Source organism: Aedes aegypti, chromosome 2 (assembly GCF_002204515.2).
Source record: "Aedes aegypti strain LVP_AGWG chromosome 2, AaegL5.0 Primary Assembly, whole genome shotgun sequence".
NCBI classification, from domain to species: Eukaryota; Metazoa; Arthropoda; class Insecta; order Diptera; family Culicidae; genus Aedes; species Aedes aegypti.
This window is the reverse complement of record NC_035108.1, coordinates 307,315,679-307,342,278: the sequence shown is the minus strand read 5'-3', so window position 1 is coordinate 307,342,278 and position 26,600 is coordinate 307,315,679. Positions and strand designations below refer to the sequence as shown.

Below are 26,600 nucleotides of genomic sequence, written 5' to 3'. Positions count from 1 at the left end.
TGTCAAGTCGTCGAGGTTCATTACGCTCTCCATGCCTTTATCTCGAACCCGGTCATCTCGAGCACCCATGGTGATCTGCTGAAGGATCTCTGTTTCCTCGCGGTCTCCAAACTCGCATCGGGCCGCCTGTGTGCGCAATCTCAACACAAACTGGTTGAACGACTCTTCTCCCTTCTGCTTCAAGGAACGAAACACCTCAAGTTCCACGCGATCGTTCCTCTTTCCGACGAAAAACTTTTCAAGACGTTTGATCGCGTTGTCATACTCTGGAACTGGTGGTGGCATCAACGGTATCTTCACTGGTCCAGGTATGACTTCCTCCGGTACTGGCTTCAGATTGTAAAAGATCCGTTGCAATCCTCTGCCGCCGTACGTCAGCATTGTTACCAGCTTCTCGTGTTGAGATTGGATGTTTCTCATTTCGGCAAGGAGCTCAAAAGACCTGTGCCACTCTTCCCATTCTCGTCGAAGACCTTGCGCATCCACCGTGGCGTCAAACGCTGCCAGCGCCCAACGTTGTCCTCCTTCCTCGCTCATCTAATTTGCGATAAATCGAAAAAAAAAGAAAACACTGTTACATCCGTGTATCCAATGAGCAAGTAATAGTGACGTAACAAAAGCTATCCATCTCCACACTACCTTAACTCTTTCGTTTTTTTTTTCTTCACCTCAAATGATCATTGATGACGTCACGTATTCAACCTAATGATCTCCACCCTATAGCCAAGTACGGACCTGAAACGTAAATCGCTCAAGTAAAATTTCTCCTTTTTACCCAAGTAATTTTGACAGCTGATTCAGTATGAGCGAAATGTCACTTTTACTTGCGGAATAATTGAGCGGCACATTTTTCCGTTCGGAAAAGTGACAGCTCCCTTTGATTTGTACGGCAGGCGTTACCGACGTTATGAAATTAGCTCTACTTCTCAGCTGCGTACAGCTCAAGTAATTTCGGTAGCGGAATCATTCCTTGACCGTTTCTTGTCCTATCCTTTTGCACAGTACTTATGATCAGCATACCGGCCATATAGCGTAATACTCTCATTAATCTTACGACTTTTGTTGTCGATTTAGACCCTCGTTGCAGTAGCATACATCAGTTATATACTTTTGATTACGTCACCTCAGATTACACTCTCATTGGTCTTGCATTGAATTTGCCATTACCACTTCATTTTTTTTTTCCTTGCTTTGTTTTAGCCACTTCGGTTACCACCACTTCATTCACTTTTTTTTTTTTACCCGCTTCGGTTATCCCTCTTCTGGGCGCTACGACTTTCCATCGGACCCGCCATCTTTTATATGGGCGCTTCGGCTATCATCCGGACCCGCCATCTTTTATTTTGAATGCTACGGCTTTCAACCGGAATCACATTTTTCCTCTCTGAGCGCTTCGGCTTTCAACCGGACCCGCCATCTTTTATATGAGCGCTTCGGCTATCATCCGGACCCGCCATCTTTTATTTTGAATGCTACGGCTTTCAACCGGAATCACATTTTTCCTCTCTGAGCGCTTCGGCTTTCAACCGGACCCGCCATCTTTTCTTTTTTTCATCACTTTTCCGTACATCACAATCACATCGGAAATGATTTCTTCCACTATCATTTACCAAAATCCGCAAAATTTTCATTTGTCAACTACGCATCCTAAAATAAAGCACCAGAAAAAAAAAATACTCACGATTTATCGTACCGGCTGCGCCAAATTGTACAATCTGTACAATACCCTCGTTCCGAAGCGAACAGCTGCTCCTTGTTTAATTCCACTGTGTTGCTCCTACTTACGACAGCACGTCCGGCCGCTAGCTTCGTTACTATCCAATTGACTCGACTCGCGCTAGCCAATTCCCGCGCTGCGAGTGTGGAGGGAGATGCTTGAAGTATGGCGTTTCTGCAAACTCTCCACTCACACGGTAAAGTTTGTTTACCCAACTTTGTGTTGTAATTTGAGCATTATAAAACTATTATTATCAGAACTCTACAGTAATAATTTCTTTTAAATAGAATAGTTCATCAAGAATTCGGTTTAGCTTTAGGATATTCTGTCCACTCATCTAACTAATTTGTAGTATTTGTTTTTGTCCTGTCTTCTACTCACCGTTTGACGTCTTTGGGTTTACCTGTCATCCAGCGAAGTATATTGACAGCTATAGAAGGTATGCTATTCACGACTGTGCATTAGTATTAGTAGATAGTTATGAACTTTTTCTGGATTTGCATAGCGTTTGTTATATTTTAATGCAATTTAAGTAAATTTAGATATTTAGGATAACAAAATATCGATGGCTTAGCAGAATAATTTGTAACGTATCCGATTGGAAGGTTTTTGAATGCATTTGTTCTATTTATGATGAGTATTTTCCATATTTCTCATTAAACCCATTACCTCCCTCAGAAATAACTAGCCGTGCAATTTGTTTTTTATTTTACATACAAGAATATATTTACTAAATGTACATAGAAAGGCCTTATTGTACGGAATACAGGAATTGAATTCGATATATTTAATTTCTGAAATTTGACCGAATGTCTAGTTCACATAAGGGGCCCAAATACAGAGAAGTGGGACTGACATTGAGGTCGGTTTTGAGTTGAGTATACTGAAACGTTTAAAGCTGTACAAAAGTGTTTTTGGAAGATTTTCGATAGACCCTTTCGATATTTTAGATAGGTATAATAAAATAAATAACGCAAGGTGCATTTGCTTGTTGTTTATTGTTCAGTGTAATTTAACTTTCGATAGTTGTCCAAATCTTTTATCAGGATTTTCTTTATTTTCTTCCGCTATGGTCCTGCTATCTGATTCTCAGAAGTGCTTGGAACAAACGAAAAGATTCGTGGTATTTGTTTTCAAGTTTTTGCCCAAAAATGTTAGCCATCGGTTTCTCTGCGCATTGATCGTTGGAAATCTATGGAACGTAACCGGTTTACATGGTTCTGTGTTAGGGTTTCTTCGAATATAATTTGCTCCTGCATGTCGGAACATGACAATTCGACATTTTGATGGTAAAATTTAAGCAACGTTATAACACAGACAAACAGACGTCACACTCTCATCGTTGTCCATCGACCACCTTTTTAACGGTCGATTCAAAAATATGGTAGGTGGCCGATCCGCCACCCGCAGCGCTCGTATTGTTTTTGTTCGTGTTTGACGTTTACACACTACCGCCATCTGTTGGCCCGTCGGCCAAACACACCGATTATAGCATTGGGCGTACATGTCTTCGTGACTATGATGTTGATTAAGATTTGTTCTAAGTGTTACGTCTGTTTGTCTGTGGTTATAATTTATTAATAAAGATTTAAATCTGTAGACTCAATGGCATTTCAATTTACATAATGACAGCTCGTCCCGTAGTAACATTTGCCGAGCAATGATTCAAAAGCGTCTTCCATACTAAAGCTGCGGCCACAATGGTCCGTCAGCGTCGACTTCACCGTCAGCTTTAACTGACAGCTAAGTTTAAAGCAATGATATTCAATGCAGCAACCCACAATGATGCGTTGCGTCAAACGCACGCATGTACTAAAAACGCTGACGCTGTGCTAAACTTTGAAAATCTTCAAACTTGACGCATCAGCCAACGCGTGAAGGAAGATTCAAAATAAAAAAAATGGCTAGTTTTGAAGAGAAGTTAATTGTTCTAGTAAAAGAGTACCCATGTCTGTACTCAAAGGGCTCAAAAGAGTACCGAAACGCACAAAAAAAAGAGCCAGGCATTGCAGAATTCGCTCTCATTTGAGTATGAAGCACGATCAAAGCAAGCAAAGAAAAACATCCCATCTGTTGCGGTCCATGATCGTCATTGTATCGCAAGGTGTAACAAGTCTGATGAATGGAGGCAGCGAGCGAGAGCCCCAAAGAGAGAGCGATGATAAAATCTATTTTTCTCGCTTGTTTACCGTTGGGGATAGGTGTTTTTCTTTACTGGCACGATAAACAATCCACGTACTTCCAATAGCAATAGTGTCCCCCAGGGTTGGAGCATGTTTAGAGGGGTTTTATCATGCACTACTATCCCCCCAATCTGATCAAAGTTGTAGCAGTATACGATAAACGGTCTCTCATAATGTGCAGCATGTTATGATAGTCACAGAGAGCGATACGTGAGTGATTCTCTCAATTTTCTCCGGATTCAATCCCTGAAAAGAGCACATTTGGATGCACATTGCGGGGCAGCTAAATAAAACAGGTAATTATTAAATGTTGTATTTTACTGTATAAATTGAAACATCAATCTTAAAATAACCTTTGTTTTTCAGCTGAGCAAGTAAAAGCCCGCTGGAGGAGCCTCCGGGATCGTTTTGGCAGTTTGAAACGCAAACTGGCGGAAGATTCACGATCGGGAGCTGGGGGTAGCTCGAGTCCGGGATGGCCGCTGTATAAGGAACTATTGTTCCTTGGCGCACATATGGAAGCAAGACCGTGAGTATTACATATTACAGGGTAAATGATACATCTTGGGCATCTGGCTATATTTTGGACCTTTGCTTATATTATGTTTGTTTTGATGCCTAAAATTCAGCAAAAAGAGATAATTCGAAGACATTGCTTTGTATTATTCATATTTTTCCTAAATTTTCTGTGTCAATTTGCACATAATATAGCCAAATGTCCAAAGTATATTTAGAACTCCAAAATTCCTTATTTGACCTATTCAGTGCTTAAAGTCAGCAATGTTCTTTTTTCAGATCATGTTCCAACTACGCTGCTCCTGGTTCTTCCGGTTCTTCCCAGTCTTGTTCTCAGGCCAACTCAGAAGTTGATGCTGCGGAACAGGAGGAAGACGGCGAGGAGAATATGCTTGACACCAGCGCTACCACTCCTGTCGGAAGCACACCATCAGGGCATCGTCAGCGCCGCCGGAAACTTGACGACGGCGTAGAAATGCAAATGCAAAGCATCCTTGCGTCCGTACAAGAGCGGGTCGATGGATGGGGAGCGAAGCGACCGAGGCACGAGCGGTTTGCATCGTACTTGGCAGCGCAAATGGAACAGCTTCCGCTGCAGGTGGCCCGATCGCTAGAAGTTGAGTTCATCGGAAAGGTGAATAGCCTCATTGATGAGTGCGAGGCGCTTCAATACGAACCAAGCGATGAAAATTCAGTTCAAGACAACTAATGATCTAAAAATTTCCGATTACATATTTTCTTTTTTTATGTTAAAAAATATATATAAATATATATAAAAAAGCATAACTTCAACAATATTTTTTAATTAAACTTGCAAAGATCCAGAAAATCTCTTTTCATTCTGGTGCAACTCAGTTCATTACCAAAGTTATTGTATCCGATTGTGTTGGGGTACATTTATTCATTCATTGTCCAAGGAATTCCTTCAGGGATTCCTCCAGGAATTCTTTCAGGGATTCCTCCAGGAAATCCTTCAGGGATTCCTCCAGGAAAACCTTCAGGGATTCCTCCAGGAATTCTTTCAAGGAATTCGTCCAGGAATTCCTTTAGGGATTCCTCCAGGAATTCCTTCAGGGATTCCTCCAGGAATTCCTTCAGGGATTCTTCCAGGAATTCTTTCAGGGATTCCTCCATAAATTCCTTCAGGGATTCCTCCAGGAATTCCTTCAGGGATTTTTCCAGGAATTCTTTTCGGGATTCCTTCAGAAATATAAGGGATTCCTCCAGGGATTCTTTTCGGGATTCCTTCAGGAATATCTTCAGGAATTCCTCCAGGAATATCTTCAGGGATTCCTCCAGGAATTCTTTCAAGGATTCCTCCAGGAATTCCTTCAGGGATTCCTTTAGGGATTCCTCCAGGAACTCCTTTAGCGATTAGTCCAGGAATTCCTTTAAGGATTCCTTTAGAGATTCCTACAGGAATTTCTTTAGGGATTCCTCAATGAATTCCTTCAGGGATTCCTCCAGAAATATCTTCGGGGATTCCTACAGCAATTCTTTCAGGGATTCCTCCAAGAATTCCTTAAGGGATTCCTTTAGGGATTCGTCCAGGAATTCCTTTAGGGATTCCTCCAGGAATTCCTTTAAGGATTCCTTTAGAGATTCCTGCAGGAATTTCTTTAGGGATTCCTCCAGGAATTCCTTTAGAGATTCCTCCAGGAATCCCTTAAGGGATTCCTCCAGGAATTACTTTAGGGATTCCTCCAGGAATATCTTCAGGGATTCCTCCAGGAATATCTTCAGGGATTTCTCCAGGAATTCTTTCAGGGATTCCTTCAGGGATGCCTCCAGGAATTCCTTCAGGGATTTTTCCAGGAATTCTTTTCGGGATTCCTTCAGAAATATAAGGGATTCCTCCAGGGATTCTTTTCGGGATTCCATCAGGAATATTTTCAGGAATTCCTCCAGGAATATCTTCAGGGATTCCTCCAGGAATTCCTTCAGGGATTCCTCTAGGAATTCCTTCAGAGATTCCTTCAGGGATTCTTCCAGGAATTCCTTCAGGGATTCCTCCAGAAATTCCTTCAGGGATTCCTCCAGGAATTCCTTCAGGGATGCCTCCAGGAATTCTTTCAGGGATTTTTCCAGGAATTCTTTTCGGAATTCCTTCAGAAATATAAGGGATTCCTCCAGGGATTCTTTTCGGGATTCCTTCAGGAATATCTTCAGGAATTCCTCCAGGAATATCTTCAGGGATTCCTCCAGGAATTCTTGCAGAGATATTTCCAGGAATTCTTTCAGGGATTCCTCCAGGAATTCCTTCAGGGATTCCTTTAGGGATTCGTCCAGGAATTCCTTTAGCGATTAGTCCAGGAATTCCTTTAAGGATTCCTTTAGAGATTCCTACAGGAATTTCTTTAGGGATTCCTCAATGAATTCCTTTAAGGATTCCTCCCGAAATATCTTCGGGGATTCCTACAGGAATTCTTTCAGGGATTCCTCCAAGAATTCCTTAAGGGATTCCTTTAGGGATTCGTCCAGGAATTCCTTTAGGGATTCCTCCAGGAATTCCTTTAAGGATTCCTTTAGAGATTCCTGCAGGAATTTCTTTAGGGATTCCTCCAGGAATTCCTTTAGAGATTCCTCCAGGAATTCCTTTAGGGATTCCTCCAGGAATATCTTCAGGGATTCCTCCAGGAATATCTTCAGGGATTTCTCCAGGAATTCTTTCAGGGATTCCTCCAGGAATTCCTTCAGGGATTCCTCCAGAAATATCTTCGGGGATTCCTTCAGGGATTCTTCCAAAAATTCCTTTAGGGATTCCTCCAGGAATTCCTTTGAGGATTCCTTCAGGGATTCCTGCTGAATTCCTTTAAGGATTCCTTCAGGGATTCCTGCTGAATTCCTTCAGGGATTCCTGCTGAATTCCTTTAGAGATTCTTTCAGGAATCCCTTTAGGGATTCCTCCAGGAATTCCTTTAGGGATTCCTCCAGGAATATCTTCAGGGATTCCTCCAGGAATATCTTCAGGGATTTCTCCAGGAATTCTTTCAGGGATTCCTCCAGGAATTCCTTCAGGGATTCCTCCAGAAATATCTTCGGGGATTCTTCCAGGAATTCCTTTAGGGATTCATCCAGGAATTCCTTTAGGGATTCCTCCAGGAATTCCTTTAAGGATTCCTTCAGGGATTCCTGCTGAATTCCTTTAAGGATTCCTTCAGGGATTCCTGCTGAATTCCTTCAGGGATTCCTGCTGAATTCCTTTAGAGATTCTTTCAGGAATCCCTTTAGGGATTACTCCAGGAATTCCTTTAGGGATTCCTCCAGGAATATCTTCAGGGATTCCTCCAGGAATTTCTTCAGGGATTCCTCCAAGAATATCTTTTTGGATTTCCCCCGGAATTCCTTTAGAGATTCCTCCAGGATTCCTCAAGGAATTCCTTTAAGGATTTCTTCAGAAATTGCTTTATCGATTCCTACAGGAATATCTTCAGGGATCCCTCCAAGAATTCCTCTAGGGATTCCTCCAGGAATATCTTCAGGGATTCCTCCAGGAATATCTTCAGGGATTTCTCCAGGAATTCTTTCAGGGATTCCTCCAGGAATTCCTTCAGGGATTCCTCCAGAAATATCTTCGGGGATTCTTCCAGGAATTCCTTTAAGGATTTCTTCAGGGATTCCTCCAGGAATTTGTTTAGGAATTCCTTCAGGGATTCTTTCAGGAATTCCTTCAGGGATTCCTCCAAGAATATCTTCAGGGATTCCTCCAGTGATTCCTCCAGGAATTGCTCCAGTGATTCCTCCAGGAATTCCTTCAGGAATTCCTCCAGAAATTCTTACAGAGATTTCTTTAGGGATTCGTCCAGGAATTCCTTTAAGGATTTCTTCAGGGATTCCTCCAGGAATTTGTTTAGGAATTCCTTCAGGGATTCTTTCAGGAATTCCTTCAGGGATTCCTCCAGGAATTTCTGTAGGGATGCCTCCAGGAATTCCTTCAGGGATTCCTTCAGAATTTCGAACCAAACAAAGTACTCAAACATTCTTGACTGTCCTTACAAATTTACCAGCAACAGCCACAAATAATCATTTACAAATCAGTTATTTTAATAGGTTTTTATGGAAGAAATTCAACAGTATTTTCAGAGTTGCGCGATTTGTTTTATTTATTTTCTAAAAAGCACTGATCGCTTACATTTACATCAATTTTCAGTAAATTCAAGTACAGATTTTACACAACACGGTTTTTAGAAGAAGTTTGTAACGATTTTTCTTTCAGTTGATTGGATGCTCTAACACATATTTTGCCAAAATATCGCGATTTTGAAAGGCTGATCGTCCGGCATTGTTTCCTCTGTGGATGGACGCCGCAGGAATGCTTCTCAACGGATCGACCAGCGTACGCCATTCACCCGGTTCAATGATGTTTCCGTCATTGTCCACATGGTCCACAAAACCTGGTGGACAATATTCGGTGGCAGAATGACGTTTAACGAAATTATGTAAAATAACACACGCTTTTACAATTTTTTCAGCTGAATCAGGAAGCATGAAAAGCGTATTTTTCAATATTCTCCACCTAGCGACAAGAATGCCAAAGCTATTCTCAATGGTTCTTCTAGCTCTTGATAAGCGTTTGTTGAACGTTTCTTGCACGACGGATAAGTTAATTCCAGGATACGGGCGGAGTAGGTTATTTTTTAGAGGGAATGCCGCATCGCCGACAACAAAATGAGGCAGTATTTCGTTTGATCCAGGCAATTCACAGGGATTCGGAAAGTTGAGCATATTATTGACTAGTCGCCTCCCAAATTCCGAATAAGCAAATATGCCGCCATCGCTGTTACCGCCGTAGCCTCCAATATCTACCGCGATGAAATTGTACTTTGGGTCACAAACACCCAACAGATTGATTGAATGAAAATGCTTGTAATTATAGTATAACGATCCGCTGTTTGGCGGACATTGTATGGCAACATGTTTGCCATCGATGGCTCCGCAGCAGTGTGGAAAATTCCACATTTCATAAAATTCACGGCTGTAGTCGTTCCATCGACTTTCATCCACTTCTGGCATGTATTCCTCCACTAAAGAATTCCATAGTGCTTCACAAACTTCCAGTGTAATCATTCGGACCGTAGACACGCCCATACGAAATAGCCTTGAAATGACGTATACAGAGGACCCGTGAGCAAGGTACCTGGAAATATACAAAATATAGAATTATTATTTCATATCTGTAGTTTACTTTGAGTTAACTCGAATAGCTTAATAAAGGTTAGAGTGAAGGTACATCGAAACTACAACTGGTATTTGAAGATCATGTGGAAAACCAAATAGCGTTGTACCGAAAACCACTTTATCAGGAAGACTGAGCTATGTTCATATATCAAATAAACGTAAAACATTCTGTGTTTAATGATTGTGCGAAACGGTAGTAGTTACCAAATTGATTCAGTTACTCACACTAATGTGTGCGTAGTTGCCACCTTTCTGCGTAGGCAGCGCAACTAATGGTGTCTGGTTATCTGAATTCCCTGAAGGAATTCTTGTAGGGATACCTGAAGGAATTTCTGTAGGAATCCCTGAAGGAATTCCTGGAGAAATCCCTGAAGGAATTCCTGGAGGAACCCCTGGAAGAATCCCTGGAGGAATCCCTGGAGAGATCCCTGGAAGAATCCTTGGAGGAATCCCTCTGAAGAATCCCTGGACGAATCCCTGAAAGAATCCTTGACAGAATTCCTGGAGGAATCCCTGGAGGAATCAATGGAAGAATCTCTGGAGGAATCCCTGGAAGAATCCTTGGAGGAATCCCTGGAGGAATCTCTGGAAGAATCCCTTGAGCAATCCCTGGAGGAATCCCTAGAAGAATCCCTGGAGGAATCCCTGAAGAATCCCTGGAGGAATCTCTGGAAGAATCCCTTGAGCAATCCCTGGAAAAATCCCTGGAGGAATCCCTGGAAGAATCCCTGGAGAAATCTCTGGAAAAATCCCTCGAAAAAACACTAAATGAATCCCTGGAGGAATCCCTGGAGGAATCTCTGGAAGAATCCCTTGAGCAATCCCTGGAAAAATCCCTGGAGGAATCCCTGGAAGAATCCCTGGAGAAATCTCTGGAAAAATCCCTCGAAAAAACACTAAATGAATCCCTGGAGGAATCTCTGAACGAATTCCTGGAGGAATTCCTGGAAGAATCCCTGGAGGAGTCCCTGGAACATTCACTGGAAGAATCCCTGGAGGAATCCTTGAAACATTCCCTGGAGGAATCCCTGGAGGAATCCCTGGAAGAATCCCTGGAGGAATCCCTAGAAGAATCCCTGGAAGAATCCTTGCAACAATCCCTGGAGGAATCCCTAGAAGAATCCCTGGAACAATCCCTAGAGGAATCCCTGGAAGAATCCCTGGAGGAATCCCTGGAAAAATCCCTGGAAGAATCCCTGGAAGAATCCCTAGAAGAATCCCTGGAGGAGTCCCTGGAACATTCACTGGAAGAATCCCTGGAGGAATCCCTGGAGGAGTCCCTGGAACATTCCCTGGAAGAATCTCTGGAAGAATCCCTGGAGGAATCCCTGTGGGAAGCCCTGAAAGAATCCCTGGAGGAATCCCTGTAGGAATCCCTGAAAGAATCCCTGTAGGAAGCCCTGAAAGAATCCCTGGAGGAATCCCTGGAACAATCCCTGAAAGAATCCATGGAAGAATCATTGGAAGAATCCCTGGAAGAATCCTTGGAGGAATCCCTCTGCAGAATCCCTGGAGGAATCCCTGGAAAATCCCTGGAGAAGTCCCTGGAACAATCCCTGAAAGAATCCTTGGAGGAATCCCTAGAAGAATCCCTGGAGGAATCCCTGAAGAATCCCTGGAGGAATCCCTGGAGGAATCTCTGGAAGAATCCCTTGAGCAATCCCTGGAAAAATCCCTGGAGGAATTCCTGGAAGAATCCCTGGAGAAATCTCTGGAAAAATCCCTGGAAAAAACACTAAATGAATCCCTGGAGGAATCTCTGAATGAATTCCTGGAGGAATTCCTGGAGGAATCCCTGAAGGAGTCCCTGGAACATTCCCTGGAAGAATCCCTGGAAGAATCTCTGGAGGAATCCCTGGAAGAATCCCTGGAAGAATCCCTGGAGGAGTCCCTGGAACATTCCCTGGAAGAATCTCTGGAGGAATCCCTGGAAGAATCCCTAGAAGAATCCCTGGAGGAATCCCTGAAGAATCCTTGGAGGAATCCCTGGAGGAATCTCTGGAAGAATCCCTTGAGCAATCCCTGGAACAATTCCTGGAGGAATCCCTGGAGGAATCTCTGGAAGAATCCCTTGAGCAATCCCTGGAGGAATCCCTAGAAGAATCCCTGGAGGAATCCCTGAAGAATCCCTGGAGGAATCTCTGGAAGAATCCCTTGAGCAATCCCTGGAAAAATCCCTGGAGGAATCCCTGGAAGAATCCCTGGAGAAATCTCTGGAAAAATCCCTCGAAAAAACACTAAATGAATCCCTGGAGGAATCCCTGGAGGAATCTCTGGAAGAATCCCTTGAGCAATCCCTGGAAAAATCCCTGGAGGAATCCCTGGAAGAATCCCTGGAGAAATCTCTGGAAAAATCCCTCGAAAAAACACTAAATGAATCCCTGGAGGAATCTCTGAACGAATTCCTGGAGGAATTCCTGGAAGAATCCCTGGAGGAGTCCCTGAAACATTCACTGGAAGAATCCCTGGAAGAATCCTTGGAGGAATCCCTGGAGGAATCCTTGAAACAATCCCTGGGGGAATCCCTGGAGGAATCCCTGGAAGAATCCCTGGAGGAATCCCTAGAAGAATCCCTGGAAGAATCCTTGCAACAATCCCTGGAGGAATCCCTAGAAGAATCCCTGGAACAATCCCTAGAGGAATCCCTGGAAGAATCCCTGGAGGAATCCCTGGAAAAATCCCTGGAAGAATCCCTGGAAGAATCCCTAGAAGAATCCCTGGAATAATCCCTGGAGAAATCCCTGGAAAAATCCCTGGAACAATCCCTGGAAGAACCCTGGAACAATCCCTGTAAAAATCCCTGGAGGATCTCTGGAACAATCCCTGGAGGAATCCCTGGAGAAATTCCTGGAAGAATCCCTAGAGGAATCCTTGGAGGAATCCCTAGAAGAATCCCTGGAGGAATCCCTGAAGAATCCCTAGAGGAATCCCTGGAGGAATCTCTGGAAGAATCCCTTGAGCAATCCCTGGAGGAATCCCTGGAAGAATCCCTGGAGAAATCTCTGGAAAAATCCCTGGAAAAAACACTAAATGAATCCCTGGAGGAATCTCTGAACGAATTCCTGGAGGAATTCCTGGAGGAATCCCTGAAGGAGTCCCTGGAACATTCCCTGGAACATTCCCTGGAAGAATCCCTGGAAGAATCTCTGGAGGAATCCCTGGAAGAATCCCTGGAAGAATCCCTGGAGGAGTCCCAGGAACATTCACTGGAAGAATCCCTGGAGGAGTCCCTGGAACATTCCCTGGAAGAATCTCTGGAGGAATCCCTGGAGGAATCCCTGTAGGAAGCCCTGAAATAATCCCTGGAGGAATCTCTGGAAAAATCCCTCGAAGAAACACTAAATGAATCTCTGGAGGAATCCATGAAGGAATTCCTGGAGGAATCCCTGAACGAATTCCTGAAGGAATTCCTGGAGGAATCCCTGAACGAATTCCTGAAGGAATTCCTGGAGGAATCCCTGAACGAACTCCTGGAGGAATCACTGGAGGAATCTCGGAGGATTTCAGAAAAAGTTTATCAAAAAAAAGAAAAATTGTTGAAGGCAACCATGGAAACGGATTCAATTTCAACTTAATTGAGCAGAATCCAACCAACTTCAGCATTGCTTTCTCGCATTCTACGAATCTATATGAAAATATGTACTTACATTAAAGTCATGAACAGCCTACATTCTGCGGAAATCGGTTTCCGGAAGGAAAATTTCTGCAACTTTGATCCAACTTTACTCATTAGTAAATCAAAGCATTCCGGACTCATACGGACGGATTTAAAAAAGTATTCCGGATCTCGACTTCTCAATAAGTGAAAATCGGTTTCGAAAAATCCTTTTTTCTCTCGCTGTTCATTGGCAGGCCGAATCCACCACCTAAAAACAGAAATGTTACGCCGACAAAAATAAAGAAAATCTGATGATACTTTACTCACCTGCGAGCAGCTCTGCGGGGATATTCACGAGAATTAACAACCGTTCTCAAGTCGTTTAATACGGAGACGACCTCCAGAATTTCCGCTGCTTCGCTGAAGTATTCCATTTTTTAAAACAAAACTTCGGATTCCGCTAGAAATGCAGTCAACGTCAAAAGTTCAACTCCGAGGAAAAAGTGATCACAACTTGATGTAGGTAAACAAGTCTACGATGAGAATGACGCAATTCAACAATAACAAAAACGCACGACGCAACGCAGTATTGTGTGCATGTGTTGCATTAACGCATCCGTCAACGTTTTTAGTACATTGACGGATGCGTTAACGCTGAAGTCGAAGTCGAAGTTGACGGACCATTGTGGCCCCCGCTTAAAACTTCAAATGTATTTTAAAAGTAGTTCCAGGGCACGGAAGAGTATGAAATTTTGGATTCTGGCTCAATTTTTAACGTAGAATCATGATATGTAAAAACCTGGATACCCCTAAACAATCCGATTGAATAAATTAAATTTGTATTCCGATTTCAGTACAAATCTGAAGAATTTTCATAACTATTTTATCTGTGTGAGTATATTCGTGTAAGATAAACAAGAATGCAGCGTACCTTTAGTAGCTGTCAAAATACGTTGGTCATCCAGTTCGAGTCATTAGTATGTGTGACCCAAGATCGCCGAATAAACGTACGCGCTGGCAATGAAAGGTTGCCAACAGTATGAGAAAATATCTATATTTGTATTGTTACGATACTTAACCACCCATACATTATATTGGATAAATCTCATATAGAATACAGTGAACTGTTCAAAACAATATATTGTACTGTAATTGTATTGACATTTTACAATATACTGTATTGTATTTCCAATATATTGAATGGTACTGTTACAATACGTTATATTGTTTTTGTATTGTATTTTTTTATCCGGGTATGAATGTGTAAATTAATTATGTGATCGAATGTGTTAACAATAGTGGAAAATAAAATATAATTTATGAGTTAATCTATGTATCATTTATATTGTTTAAAGAAAATCACGATCGAAATTAAGAACAATTTTGCCACCACGAAAGACCCCATTTTGAATAAATAGATTCACCCCAAAAATCACTATTCCCGAAATAGTTTGTTTTTACTTAATACGGCCTCTTCATGAAATGACTCGAAATTGAAAACTTTGAAAAACGCTAAATTTTGACTCATTCCTCTAAGCCACAGACATATAGACGTATTACTTATAACAAATCTCTTCAAATTCCATCGCCCAGTTACACCAGCATCATCTGGTGAACATGTTGCACAGTAAGGTGTTTCGTGCAACAAGACCGACAGATGGCGGTAGTGTGAAACGTCAAACGATGTGCGCGCCTCTGGTTGTGAGATTTGTAACATAGCGAATTTGAAACGATCGTTAAATGAGTGATCGACGGAAATTTCGTCACTTTTACGTCTGTTTGTCTGTGACTTAGGCCCCAAGCACAATTTGAACGGCAACGCGGTACAACGGCAAAACGGCATGCCCTTCTTGATCTACACTTTACTTTTCAACATTGACTTGACTAAATCCTTTCCAACATTGACTTGACAAGTAGAGTGTAGCTCAAGATGGGCTTGTCGTTTTGCCGTTGTATCGCGCTGCCGCTCACATTGTGCTTGGGGCTTTAGTTGTCAAGATGAGCACAAAAAAGTTAATATTAGGTAGTTTCGCCTCTCCGTGTTTATTTATTAAATAAATACCAATTTGAAGAAGAGACCAAGACCAACAATTGAAAAGGCCTCAAGTCCAAAATGTAAACAAATCGGTTTTCTGCTGATTTCAGTGTATAAGAGCCTATTCTTACTAAAACATACAATAGTCATTTAAAAATATGCATAAAAGATGAAAAAAAAACATTTTTCTAAAAGGCCCCATCTCGTTTTCCGCTAACCAGGATATTCATCGCAAATGCGGCCTTTTCTCAAAAAGGCCTCATTTCTATATCTGACGGAAACCGAGTTGAGGCCTGTTAAACAAACATCAAAATTGCAATGTAGATTGCGAAAAACGTTCCAAATTCACTACACACTTAAACAGACCGACCTTCTGAGTTCGGTAACTTTTTTTACCGATTTGAATCGGTGAAAAAATAAAACACAGACGTATCGGTAAATAACAGCATATTCACCAAAAACTGTAACTAAATTTACCGATTGTCAGTGATTCTATCATGATTCGACGAACACGGTGAAAAATTTCACTGACAAATCGGTAAATAATTCGAAGCACTGATGTCGGTGAAATATAAAGCTGACTGTTCGGTAAACATAGCCCTGCATCACCGAACTCGGTGATCTAGCCGCACGAACTGTCAAATCCGCCATATTCGTTCGTTTTTGTCTACCTGTGAATCGCGTCGCAAGGAAATGTTTCCGCAAATATAAGCGTTTAAAATGCAAAATAAAATGGAGCAAGTGCTGAAGCAAATACGTGAGGAGGATGAGCGAATCGTAGATATTTTTCGTAAGTAATACAGTGGCTCTAAACGGTCCAGGAATGAGAATGCTGCTCTAAACAATCCCTTGGCAGGCCTCGTGAGATGGATACAGGTATAACCGAAATGAACTTCAAAATGTTCTATATTAATATTAATATAGTTTAGCCCGAAGACGACTTTCACTAGTACGGAGAAAGCATCCCACTGCTAGTGGTTCGTGTGCATTTTCCGGATGTGACCGATGGATGTGCGGTATGCTGGGGTCCGGTGGTTATTCCTGTCGGAGGCGACATAAGAACTGCATTTGGCATATTCATTCAGTGCTTCCACGTTTTCAATGTGTCACCGAATCCCTCCGACAAGAATTTCTTTTTGTTCATCGGCGGAGGTGTAACAAACACCAACACATTGACTACGAATGCAGTGAATGAATGCAGTGAATGAATACAATAAGTGCCATGGCGTATCATTTAAGTGCAAATTGAATCAATTAAAACGCATCCGTAAACGCAAAATAAAAATTCGATCATTGAAAGAGTATTTAAAGGGTATCCCGCATAGAAAAATACATTTTGGTTTACATTGCAAACAATACATTTACTCTTACTGGTATGGTTAATGCATCGTAAATTGTTGCTTTTATGTTGAACAATATGAAATTGAAAGCTGTATACTGTAATAAACAGTTTGACTAATCTATATCAAATAATGGTAATATATCAAACTGTTCAGAAATTGTAAAATGTTATAAAGATGAAGGATTATGATAAATAGTTCCAATGTAACATAACCTTTTGTGAAATTGTTACAATTCCTATTACGAAACATACACACACACACGTATGAATTGTACTATATAACACCGTACGTTCAACAGTTTGACAAACTGTTCCACATATTGGTGTTAGTGAGCGATCTAGTGTAAGCGTTAGCTTATTCATTTTCTAACCGTTGTACTGACAGCTGCATCTTCTTCTTTTCTGGCGTTACGTCCCCACTGGGACAAAGCCAGCTTCTCAGCTTAGTGTTCTTATGAGCACTTCCACAGATATTAACTGAGAGCTTACTATGCCAATGACCATTTTTGCATGCGTATATCGTGTGGCAGGTACGAAGATACTCTATGCCCTGGGAAGTCGAGAAAATTTCCAACCCGAAAAGATCCTCGACCGGTGGGATTCGAACCCACGACCCTCAGCTTGGTCTTGCTGAATAGCTGCGCGTTTACCGCTACGGCTATTTGGGCCCCTGACAGCTGCATATTGTCTTGTTTATTTCAACCGAAAGTGGCGAAAAAATCAACTAAAAATCTGTTAAAAAGTGAAAAAATCCTTTAATTGAGTAGCAGACCATTACAAGTGTGGTTCGCAGTTAGCTAGTTAGCTGGAGAACAAGGTGAAAGTGAAAAAATATCCATGGGAGAATGGAAACATTTTTCACCAACGTCCTAGGCAGCAGCCACCGGAAGAAAAACATTGAAGAACAATTCCTCCTTGCGATCTTTAGATACTAAGATCGTATGTAATTGTTTGGTAAGTGTCATTATCAATTAGTGTTCCTAATTATACAACAATAAGTTTTTGATTTACTTATCTTTCTTCGGTGTTTTCAGAATTAAAACCTTCGATGGCGTGGATACTGCAAAGCTCCAGCACGGTGAAGTTCCAGGAAGCCCAAAATAAATTTATATCTCACACTTAAGTGCAAAAAAGTGACAAGAGAGTGCATGTTATTTCACGAAATATATGAAAAAATGTAAAATTTTGACAAGTGTTTTGATTTATTTTCAAGTAAGAAGAAATACATTTTTTCCATACGGTAAACACATAAGTGAACAATTCCCTAAACGGTTCAAGTACTATAACGCACCGTAAACCAAGAATTCCTCATACGTTAAAAAATGTAATTCAATGTTATAGTTCAACCATTTTAAAAGTGTATCCCTTACTGTGGATAAGGCAAAATGTGGATAGTAAGTAAGGGCCTTGGGGGCCCAGATAGCCGTAGCGGTAAACGCGCAGCTATTCAGTAAGACCAAGCTGAGGGTCGTGGGTTCGAATCCCACCGGTCGAGGATCTTTTCGGGTTGGAAATTTTCTCGACTTCCCAGGGCATAGAGTATCTTCGTACCTGCCACACGATATACACATGCAAAAATGGTCATTGGCATAGTAAGCTCTCAGTTAATAACTGTGGAAGTGCTCATAAGAACACTAAGCTGAGAAGCAGGCTTTGTCCCAGTGGGACGTAACGCCAGGAAGAAGAAGAAGAAGAAGTCCATCATTTGGCAAATTGTTTATGAAAAATTTTGTTCGGAGAAATTGGCGATTTTAAATGGTGACATAACTTAACCGCCTATTACCCATATTGTGATTTGACCAATCATAATTTCGCAGATTGTTAAAACCGTTTCCCGTACAGTTGGTTTATTGTTTTTTTTCGATGTTTTACGAAATTGTTTAGAAATTGTCTTTAATGGTTGGAACAATATGAGAAACAGTACCGGTATGGTTGATATTTATTCGGGATGTCTTTTTTTAATGCGTCAAGCTAGGAAGATTTTTTTTCTATTCAATAATGCCTTAAAAATCACAAATTTAACGGTGGCTTGAAAAAATTACAGTTTTTCGGTAATTCTAGGGATCAATATTGGCTTCAAATTTACAGATTTACGGTAAATTTAATTACAATGCAGGCTTGTTGGTTTCGGTAAAATTAACCGATCAGTCAGCAATTTTGACAGTTGATTCTTTCGATGATTGATCGGTAATTTATTCGTTTACCGAACTCATAACCGACCGTTCAGTCACAGACAAACAGACGTAACACTTAGAACAAATCTCGATCAAAATCATAGTCACGAGGATATGTTCGCCCAATGCTAAAATCGGTGTATTTGGCCGACGGACCAACAGATGGCGGTAGTGTGCAAACGTCAACCACGAACAAAAACGATGCGAGCGCTGCGGGTGGTGGATTGGCCACCTAGCATATTTTAGAATCTACCGTTAAAAAGGTGGTCGATGGACAATGATGAGAGTGTGACGTCTGTTTGTCTGTGGTTCAGCTGTTGAGATTTCGGTAAATGAATTACCGAAGTCGGTAGTTTTTTCCAAGTGTGTAAGTAGATGCAGGTTATACTACGGAGCGACTGCTCCTTGTATTATTTTATACAGCGGTTGTCTAAACGGCGAACATTATCGGGTTCCTGTAGACTGATGTATTTTGTATCATACTACCTGTGGTAGTTTTGTATATCATATACATAGCAGGCCGTGATATTGACCGTAAGCATTATTACATAAGTTGTCTACGAAGAAACAACACATTGGCGACGAGTGAACCCAACGTCTGCGATGGCCATCAAACTTGAATTACAAATTGAAGTAGTATTCCAAAATAACAGCAGCAGCTTGAAGCATTTCACCTTATTGTCAGAAATCAATCCCTTGTCGACAGAATAGCTACAATACCCGTAGCCTGGAATGTGACGCTCGTTTAATACGCAAAAAGATTGACATAAATGTAAGTGAGTTCTCAATGAAATACTTCGCCTTAGAAGGGAAGTTGCCTTAGCGGCGGATTCGATCCGTCGGGTCAGGCGGTTTAGAAAGTTCGCCTTGAAAGGGAACTTGTGGAAATGAAATTGCTCGCCTTAGAAGGGAGCAGCCGTAGCGACAGTTTCGAGCTGTCGGGTCCGGTAGAAAAAGTAACCGAATGCTCGCCTTAGAAGGGAGCGACCGTAACCACGGATACGATCCGTTGGGTTCAGCCAAATGCTCGCCTTAGAAGGGAGCTGCCGCAGCGACAGTTTCGAACTGTCGGGTCCGGCTGAAAAGAAGTTTAAGCATCCGTAGCGACGGATACGATCCGTTGGGTCCGGCGGAAACTAAAATGCTCGCCTTAGAAGGGAGCAGCAAGAGTGACAGTTTCGAACTGTCGGATCTGGCAGCAATAAAATAATACGGAGCAGTTGCAACATGTTCGATCTGCAAGGTTCATCAAAATGTACAAAGAAATGTGACAGCAGTAAAAAGTTATAGTAACGGAAATCATCAGATCTATTAAAAAAGATGAAATTCGTGCTTGTATCGGTAATTTGCAGAAGGAAAGGGTTACAACATGAGATAAAAAAACATAATTAATGTAGCCTTCGGATTCAATCAAAATTTATAAAACTATAAAGGCAAGTACGTGCATTTTCTGTTGAAGAAAAAGAGATGTGGTAGTTTTGTATATCATATACATAGCAGGCCGTGATATTGACCGTAAGCATTATTACATAAGTTGTCTACGAAGAAACATCACACTACCTAATAATCAAGGGGGTGGTCACTCTACACAATGTGCCAGGCGCTGCTTAGGCACACTCAGGCGCACTTCTATAAAAAATAGTTTTCCATAACAGGTCGCTATAAAAATCACAGTGAACTGAAATTTTGTTCTTAGCAACCATTGATATTTCTTTGTTGTTTGCTTCCCGTCAAATAATGGAAAACATACTGGTTTGCGTAGGAAAATCTTACTTATCCTAATTGTGTTATATTTCCCATTTATCATTTTTTCGTTATTTCAGATCCTGTAACGTCGATCCAATAGATATAGTAAACTATAGAAGAAGAATACTGCAGGCGACGCAATTGAAACATCTTTTGCTGACAGAGATAGGCGGGCTAAAACGTGAAAAAGTTGTTTTAGGACGAGAACAAAAGATAAACCAGTCGCACTTTTCCCCTATAGCCTTTTTCTCTTTTTATAAAACTCATTGAAACCCGAAGTTGGAGTAAAAAATGTTTTGGGAATGACTGAAGTAGAATGAGTAAAAACTGTATTGGGAAACCTAAGACTAAGTTAAAACTCAAAATACTTTGGCGAACGTCCAAACGCAGACAGACGTTTAAGCAGGAACAAATTTATTCAAAATTCCTGTGTAAATTCTACCGTGGTGTCACCTAGGGAGCAAATTGCTGCAGTACAGTGACAGTTCGTAAAAGCACGTGGCATCTACTTCTCGCTTACCACCCAATCCACCACCCACTGAACAAAACTATCAAAACAATCACTTTAAAAGTGATTCACACAATTGTGATACTTTCACGCCATTTTATTTTACGTGAGTAACGATCATTCAAGGTTATTATACTAGTATGAATCTGTGAGTAAATTAAATGCCAACTTGTGGTAAAAATTGGGTCCTAAAATTTGTAATGAAATCTTGTTTTTATTTAATAACACGAAAAAACATGTTACTGTAATTACTTAAGCAATTTTTCCCGCTCAAATAATAGCTTTATCATGTTCAAACTTTAATATAAAAATTTGGTCCATAAATGAACCTTGACACTTTTGATCATGTTTGACGTTCGCTTAGTCGACAAAAACACCACAGGGGTTTTAGTTCGACCACTGGGGTTGTTCCTATCTGACATTTCGTAAGGGACACGGAAAACAAAATAAACCCAAAATTTGAGTTTAAGCCAAAGAATGTGACAAAATCTAATAAAAATGTTTTTGGGCTTAAACCAACGGAAAACATTAGAAAATTGAGTAAACATGTGTTTTTGGCCTAAACTTAAGCGTTTGGCACTAAAATTGGGACAGGGCTTTAGGACCCAATTACAAAAGATTTAATCAACTTTTACATGAGAAATTAGATCCAAAAGGGAACATCACCCACCTAGCGCAAAAAAAAGGCGCTTAGTTTTTAGCGTTGAGCTCGCCGGCTGTGGGAGCGGTTGTGTGTCATGCTGTCAACGAAATGTGATCGGGGTGGTGGCGGGACGCATACGCCACTAACGCCATCTGTTAGCTGATTGCCACTTGGCGATTTGTGGCGGCCATGTTTTTACACAAGTGGCTGAGTCTAACTTGAACGTCTGTCTGCGGTCCAAATATAACCATTAATCTACGGGAATGTCCTCGTTTGCCTCTCTGAGAATTTTAACTCAACGTCGCCATGTGTCCAGCGGTTTTCAGTGGTGCAACAGAACTTATGTCTCATTGCGTTCCTCAATCAAAGGAGATATTATTCAATTATTTACTCACAGCTCCCCATACACTCCTTCCTTTCCACCACACCTCCCGTACATATTCAATACAGAGTCAGAATTAGGGCGAATGTGAACACTAATACATTGTCAGTAAAATCGGTTTGAAGTTCAGCGGATATAATTTCAATTCTATATTATGTTTCCGTTCGATTTAATCGCATGATGCATTTTTGTATGATCCATTACAATATTACTTTTGTAACAAACCATTTGATTTATTTTCATATTATGAACAACATGTTAAAATAAATAAAAAAGCATCATGCGCCATTCATCAAAATTGAGGATTGTTGCGCCCCTCGGTTTTTCGTCTCCTTCAGTTTGACAGCAGTGATTGCGCCTTTCTACCTCATCCTTCTGGTTTGACTATCATCAGCTTCGCCGTTTTGCTACGCTCTTTCACACGAACCTTCTTCACTATCGACCTTCTGCACACTCAGTTTTGAATGCGCCCTGCTGCCACACTCAATCGCAAATGCGCCCGGTTACCGCAGGGGGGGAAGGTGGGCGAAATTGACATCAGAGTTCGTATCGAAAGAGAATATCAAATGCGCCTTTATGTTTTTCTCACTTATTTCGTGAAAAACGTTATTTTTAAGAAACAGTTGTGCATTATATGATTGTAGTTTATCAAATAAACTGTTAGGTGAATAAAACTCAATTTGTTTACATTTGTCAGTTAGGCCGTTGTTCTGGTACTGTATTGATATATTTATCTTAACGCGTATATAACCGTTAATGCTCCATATTACATAATCGGCCCAAAACAACAGGACCTTTCCCAATCCTTCCCATTAAAGTAACATATGTGTCACACAAGTTGTTGGTGTTCTAACCAACAGAGTACTGGCACCGTGGGGTTAACTTCCGTGATTATAACCACCGCCAAATAAAATGCAGAAATTGATTGTGATAATGCGGCAGGTTATAATTATCCTGATCGGAGATAATGAATTTATGATTATGTTTAGAATTTAAGATCAAATACATTGTTTTGTCGCAAGACCATGGTCGTGTTAATACATATCTGTATGTTTAGTCTAGTCAATAGTTTGTCGACTTACGTTTAGTCCCTATGGTCGGATCGTTTGGTCTTCGATGTCGGTCTGGACAACAGCCTAGTTTAGTACATAATTGAATGTTTATAAATGTTTAGTTTCAATTTACCGATAGTTTCTTACCGTTGGGAAGCAAATACTTATTATAAAGTGCCACGGTATTTAGGGTTAAGTGATGATAGTTCGAGCTCTGAATCCACCTAGTATGTAAGTTCACAATTCATATTATTTCATAAGTAGTATGATTTTAAGAAAAAATACTTTACTTTAAGAATGCAATCCACTTTTTACACGGTTCTAGTAATAGTAGTAATTTTAATTTAATAGTTCACAAGAATGCGGTATACGCTTTAGAATAAGGAATAGCTTTAGAATTTTCTGTCAACTCATCTAACTAGTTGGTCGTTTTTGTTTTTGTCCTGTCTTCCACTCACCGTTTGACGCTTTTAGGTTTACCTGTCATCCAGTTCAAACTATTGGTATGTGTGACCCAAGGCCGCCGAATGAACGTACGCGCTGGCAATGAAGGGTTGCCAACACAAGTGATTTGGCCTTCCCGTAATATTCTCCGTAAAACGTATCCCGGAATGCCGTCACCTAATAAAAAGTATTTCCTTGTGAAGCGAAAACGGATGATACTCCGAAGTAATCGTAACTAATACCGTGCAATCCTACCCAAGGGATCTTGACCCTACCTAAGACTTCTGAAATTTGCGGAATGAGATGCAAACAAAAAGAAAATTGCTGATGTCAATGTTTGCTGAGAATGTTTTCCTGTAATTTCAGTTCATAGGATTTTTATAGCATTTGGAATAACAGCAAGCTTGGCACGCTTGGCGCACTTTGGCGCTCTGAAGGCACAGCATGAAAAAAATATGCGCTGACGAAGTGTGTAGAGTGACCACCCCCTTGCTAATAATACCTGTGTCAGCCTGTCTGTACTTCACAAATTATCAACTAAAACACGATTTGGTTTCAATTGCATGAAAAATAACGTTTAATTGCAATATTATTTCAATTGAACCAATATTTCCATACATTTTCTCGACGACAAACTCGCGTAGCACATACATAATGCTCATGGATGACGAAGGGTTCAATCAATCACATATTTAATCGACCGCACGAATCTTCTCTTGCTGTAGGGATCTCCATGTACTTTACTTCACCACTTAACACTCTTCTACACTTCAAATTTCTTACTTCATCATCCATTTTGAATGATTTTCAAAAGGCCACATCAGAAGATGATGAAAAAACAAGCCACAACTAGAAGGCCTCAACACATTTTAGAGTAAACAAAGGCGTCAACTCACAGGCCTCATCAGCGTCGGCCGGCGTCTATGGGCACAAATGAAAAGGGCTGCACAGCTTTTAATGAAATAAAAGCCTCATTTCCTTTGACTCGTTTTTTTAGCAGGATTTTTTGCTAAAATGATAGTAAAGAATATTCATAGCTATAAATCAGTTTATTCATCGACTTTCTGGACGATAAAATAACATACAGTACTTAAATTTATGATATAAAATTGATTTATTGTTTGACAAAACAAGATTGCATTTTTCTCATTGTTTACTTTTTGGAGATGAGGCCTTTTGAATTGTTAGTCTTGGTTTCTGAGTGTATTTTCTGGTCACCCTATCTACGAAACTGATCTAATATCAAAATAAAAACGAAGTGAAATCAAAATAAACAAAAATCTCATCGCACTACCGTCTGTCTGTATCAGCAATTTTTGTTCCGCTTTGCAGTTAGAAAATTACCTAAATCCAAAGCGCAGAAAGGTCTCAGGCAGAAAGCATTCAGATAGGTAAATAATTTCACAATTATTGTAATTCATTACGTATCGATACGTGCAGTTTATTAATATTTTACTTTAAGTTTTATAAAATTTAGAACGAAGAATTTAGCCGAACTTATAGACACAATGAAGAAATCGGCTTCAAAACTGGTCAAAAAACGAAGCGACCGTCCAAAAGAAGATGTCGTTAAGAAGGTCTATAAATACGATACATCCAACGAATTACCTATTTACGGAGTAATCGTTCAATGGGGTAAGTCAAAAAATTCCCGAGACTTTGGAATATTTTGTAGTGATATTTTACGATATTTCAGACGCAAAAATCAAATACACCAACAAGGCTTTAGCGGACAAATTCGAAAGCAAACTGGCGATCTTCCGGTCCCTTCTGGATGAAACAAACAAATCGACCATGGCCGTAAAATCCCTCAAACGCAAACCGATTCCATACCTTCGACGAATTGGCCCTAGCAAGGCGGTGGTGATGTTCGGCAACATGGTATCGGCCAATGATTTCGTGGACATGCAGGAAGAGGACGACGAATTCACCACTTTTATTCCAATGAGTTTCGTGTCCACAGTTGGGGTGGCACGTTTCAGCAAATTTAACTTCAAGCTTACGGATTTGCAGGAGTTTTTCCCCAAGGGCTACACGGTTCTGCAATGGCGCAAGAAACGTCTGCCGGACGGCAAGATACTGGTATCGATTGCCGTTCAGGGATCCAAAATACCGGAATCCCTCATCGTCAAAGGAGAAACGGTTCCGTTCGAGCTATTCGAACGGAAACCGATTTATTGCATCCGTTGCCTTCGGTATGGCCACCGAACGAATGATTGCATGCGGAAGCCACGTTGTGGCGTTTGCTTACCGCGCAAACCCTATTCGAAACACCGGGAAAACCAATGTGGCACAATCCGACACAATCCCGACATCGAACGGTGCCTTTACTGTGGCCAAGGACACAGCATCGGAACCGAGGGATGCATCGAACACGGCCAGCAGCGCGAGTTCAAGATGAAACTGGTGCGCCACAAGATGGACTATTTGTCCGTGCTGGAGAGGGACACTCTGCCGGCGATTCGCACGACGCCAGTCAATTCGAACCGGATTTGGATGGACTAAGGTGGATTTGACGGGAATAAGGTGGTTTCTTGGACAGTTTCGATGGAACTGTCCCTTGTCGAATGACAGTGCAACCTGAAGTGAGAAGGAATAATTAAGTTCAAATTATTATTTTATAATTATCTTTATTTAAGTGGATTTCCGCACTGGACGGAGCTACAATTTCCTAAAGTGGACTTCCAATTTCCAAAGCCAACATATTTTAGCTTATAAAAATAACATACAACTTGATTTTTTTTGCGTAATAATGTTACTTCAATAAAACATATAAAATAATATTTTCGCGTTTGTAATTTTAAAAATCCTGCTCCGATGCTCAAAGTATTAAATCACTTCCAGACGACTCTCAACATCTCGAGTTTTTATCTTGGTCCATTCATTTACCACTGCCTATTAAAGTGAGATCATAAGTTGTACGATATTTCTCAGACTGTAGTAACTAATATATACACCCAGAAAAAAAGTCACCGAATTACTAAAATTCATGCATTTATTACTAGTTTCTATTTGCCTTTTTTATTCGGCTGCGAATTTTTATACTGTCGCTATAGTGACTATAGTGGTCCCGGTATATTCC

The 26,600-nt window shown here is 40.9% G+C and overlaps 3 protein-coding genes and 1 long non-coding RNA gene across 5 annotated transcripts; 2 read left to right on the top strand and 2 right to left on the bottom strand.

Annotated features, from left to right (window-relative positions):
• Nucleotides 1-4,099: 4,099 nt before the first annotated feature.
• On the top strand, nt 4,100-5,156 carry LOC110675745. The gene is made up of 3 exons (XM_021841479.1): nt 4,100-4,196; nt 4,267-4,429; nt 4,696-5,156. The coding sequence occupies exons 1-3, from the start codon at nt 4,166-4,168 to the stop codon at nt 5,123-5,125; spliced, it is 624 nt and encodes a 207-aa protein (XP_021697171.1). The 5' UTR covers nt 4,100-4,165; the 3' UTR covers nt 5,126-5,156.
• A 3,202-nt stretch (nt 5,157-8,358) lies between these two features.
• On the bottom strand, nt 8,359-13,880 carry LOC110675744 (protein ALP1-like). The gene is made up of 2 exons (XM_021841478.1): nt 13,242-13,880; nt 8,359-9,553 (listed from the first exon to the last, which is right to left on the bottom strand). The coding sequence occupies exons 1-2, from the start codon at nt 13,349-13,351 to the stop codon at nt 8,629-8,631; spliced, it is 1,035 nt and encodes a 344-aa protein (XP_021697170.1). The 5' UTR covers nt 13,352-13,880; the 3' UTR covers nt 8,359-8,628.
• A 9,172-nt stretch (nt 13,881-23,052) lies between these two features.
• Nucleotides 23,053-23,475, bottom strand: LOC110675743. Its single transcript, XR_002499751.1, has 3 exons — nt 23,365-23,475; nt 23,222-23,298; nt 23,053-23,158 (listed from the first exon to the last, which is right to left on the bottom strand). It is a non-coding gene; the product is annotated as an uncharacterized LOC110675743 (long non-coding RNA).
• Nucleotides 23,476-24,762: 1,287 nt separating this feature from the next.
• Nucleotides 24,763-26,301, top strand: LOC5568804. Of its 2 annotated transcripts, none has more exons than XM_021845630.1 (3): nt 24,763-24,909; nt 24,981-25,153; nt 25,215-26,301. In XM_021845630.1, exons 2-3 carry the CDS (start codon nt 25,027-25,029, stop codon nt 26,021-26,023), a joined length of 936 nt encoding a protein of 311 aa, XP_021701322.1. In that variant the 5' UTR covers nt 24,763-24,909; nt 24,981-25,026; the 3' UTR covers nt 26,024-26,301. The 2 variants fall into 2 exon arrangements, with proteins under 2 accessions (XP_021701322.1, XP_021701323.1); XM_021845631.1 differs by having other exon boundaries at nt 24,778-24,909; nt 24,996-25,153.
• Nucleotides 26,302-26,600: the final 299 nt, after the last annotated feature.

Coding starts and splice junctions, on each gene's coding strand:
- LOC5568804 (XM_021845630.1), top strand. CDS start 25,027: ATGAAGAAATCGGCTTCAAAACTGGTCAAAAAACGAAGCGACCGTCCA. Junction 25,154..25,214: donor CGGAGTAATCGTTCAATGGG/GTAAGTCAAAAA, acceptor ACGATATTTCAG/ACGCAAAAATCAAATACACC.
- LOC110675744 (XM_021841478.1), bottom strand. CDS start 13,351: ATGAGTCCGGAATGCTTTGATTTACTAATGAGTAAAGTTGGATCAAAG. Junction 9,554..13,241: donor AGGCTGTTCATGACTTTAAT/GTAAGTACATAT, acceptor GTATATTTCCAG/GTACCTTGCTCACGGGTCCT.
- LOC110675745 (XM_021841479.1), top strand. CDS start 4,166: ATGCACATTGCGGGGCAGCTAAATAAAACAG. Junction 4,197..4,266: donor GGGGCAGCTAAATAAAACAG/GTAATTATTAAA, acceptor TTTGTTTTTCAG/CTGAGCAAGTAAAAGCCCGC. Junction 4,430..4,695: donor GCACATATGGAAGCAAGACC/GTGAGTATTACA, acceptor TTCTTTTTTCAG/ATCATGTTCCAACTACGCTG.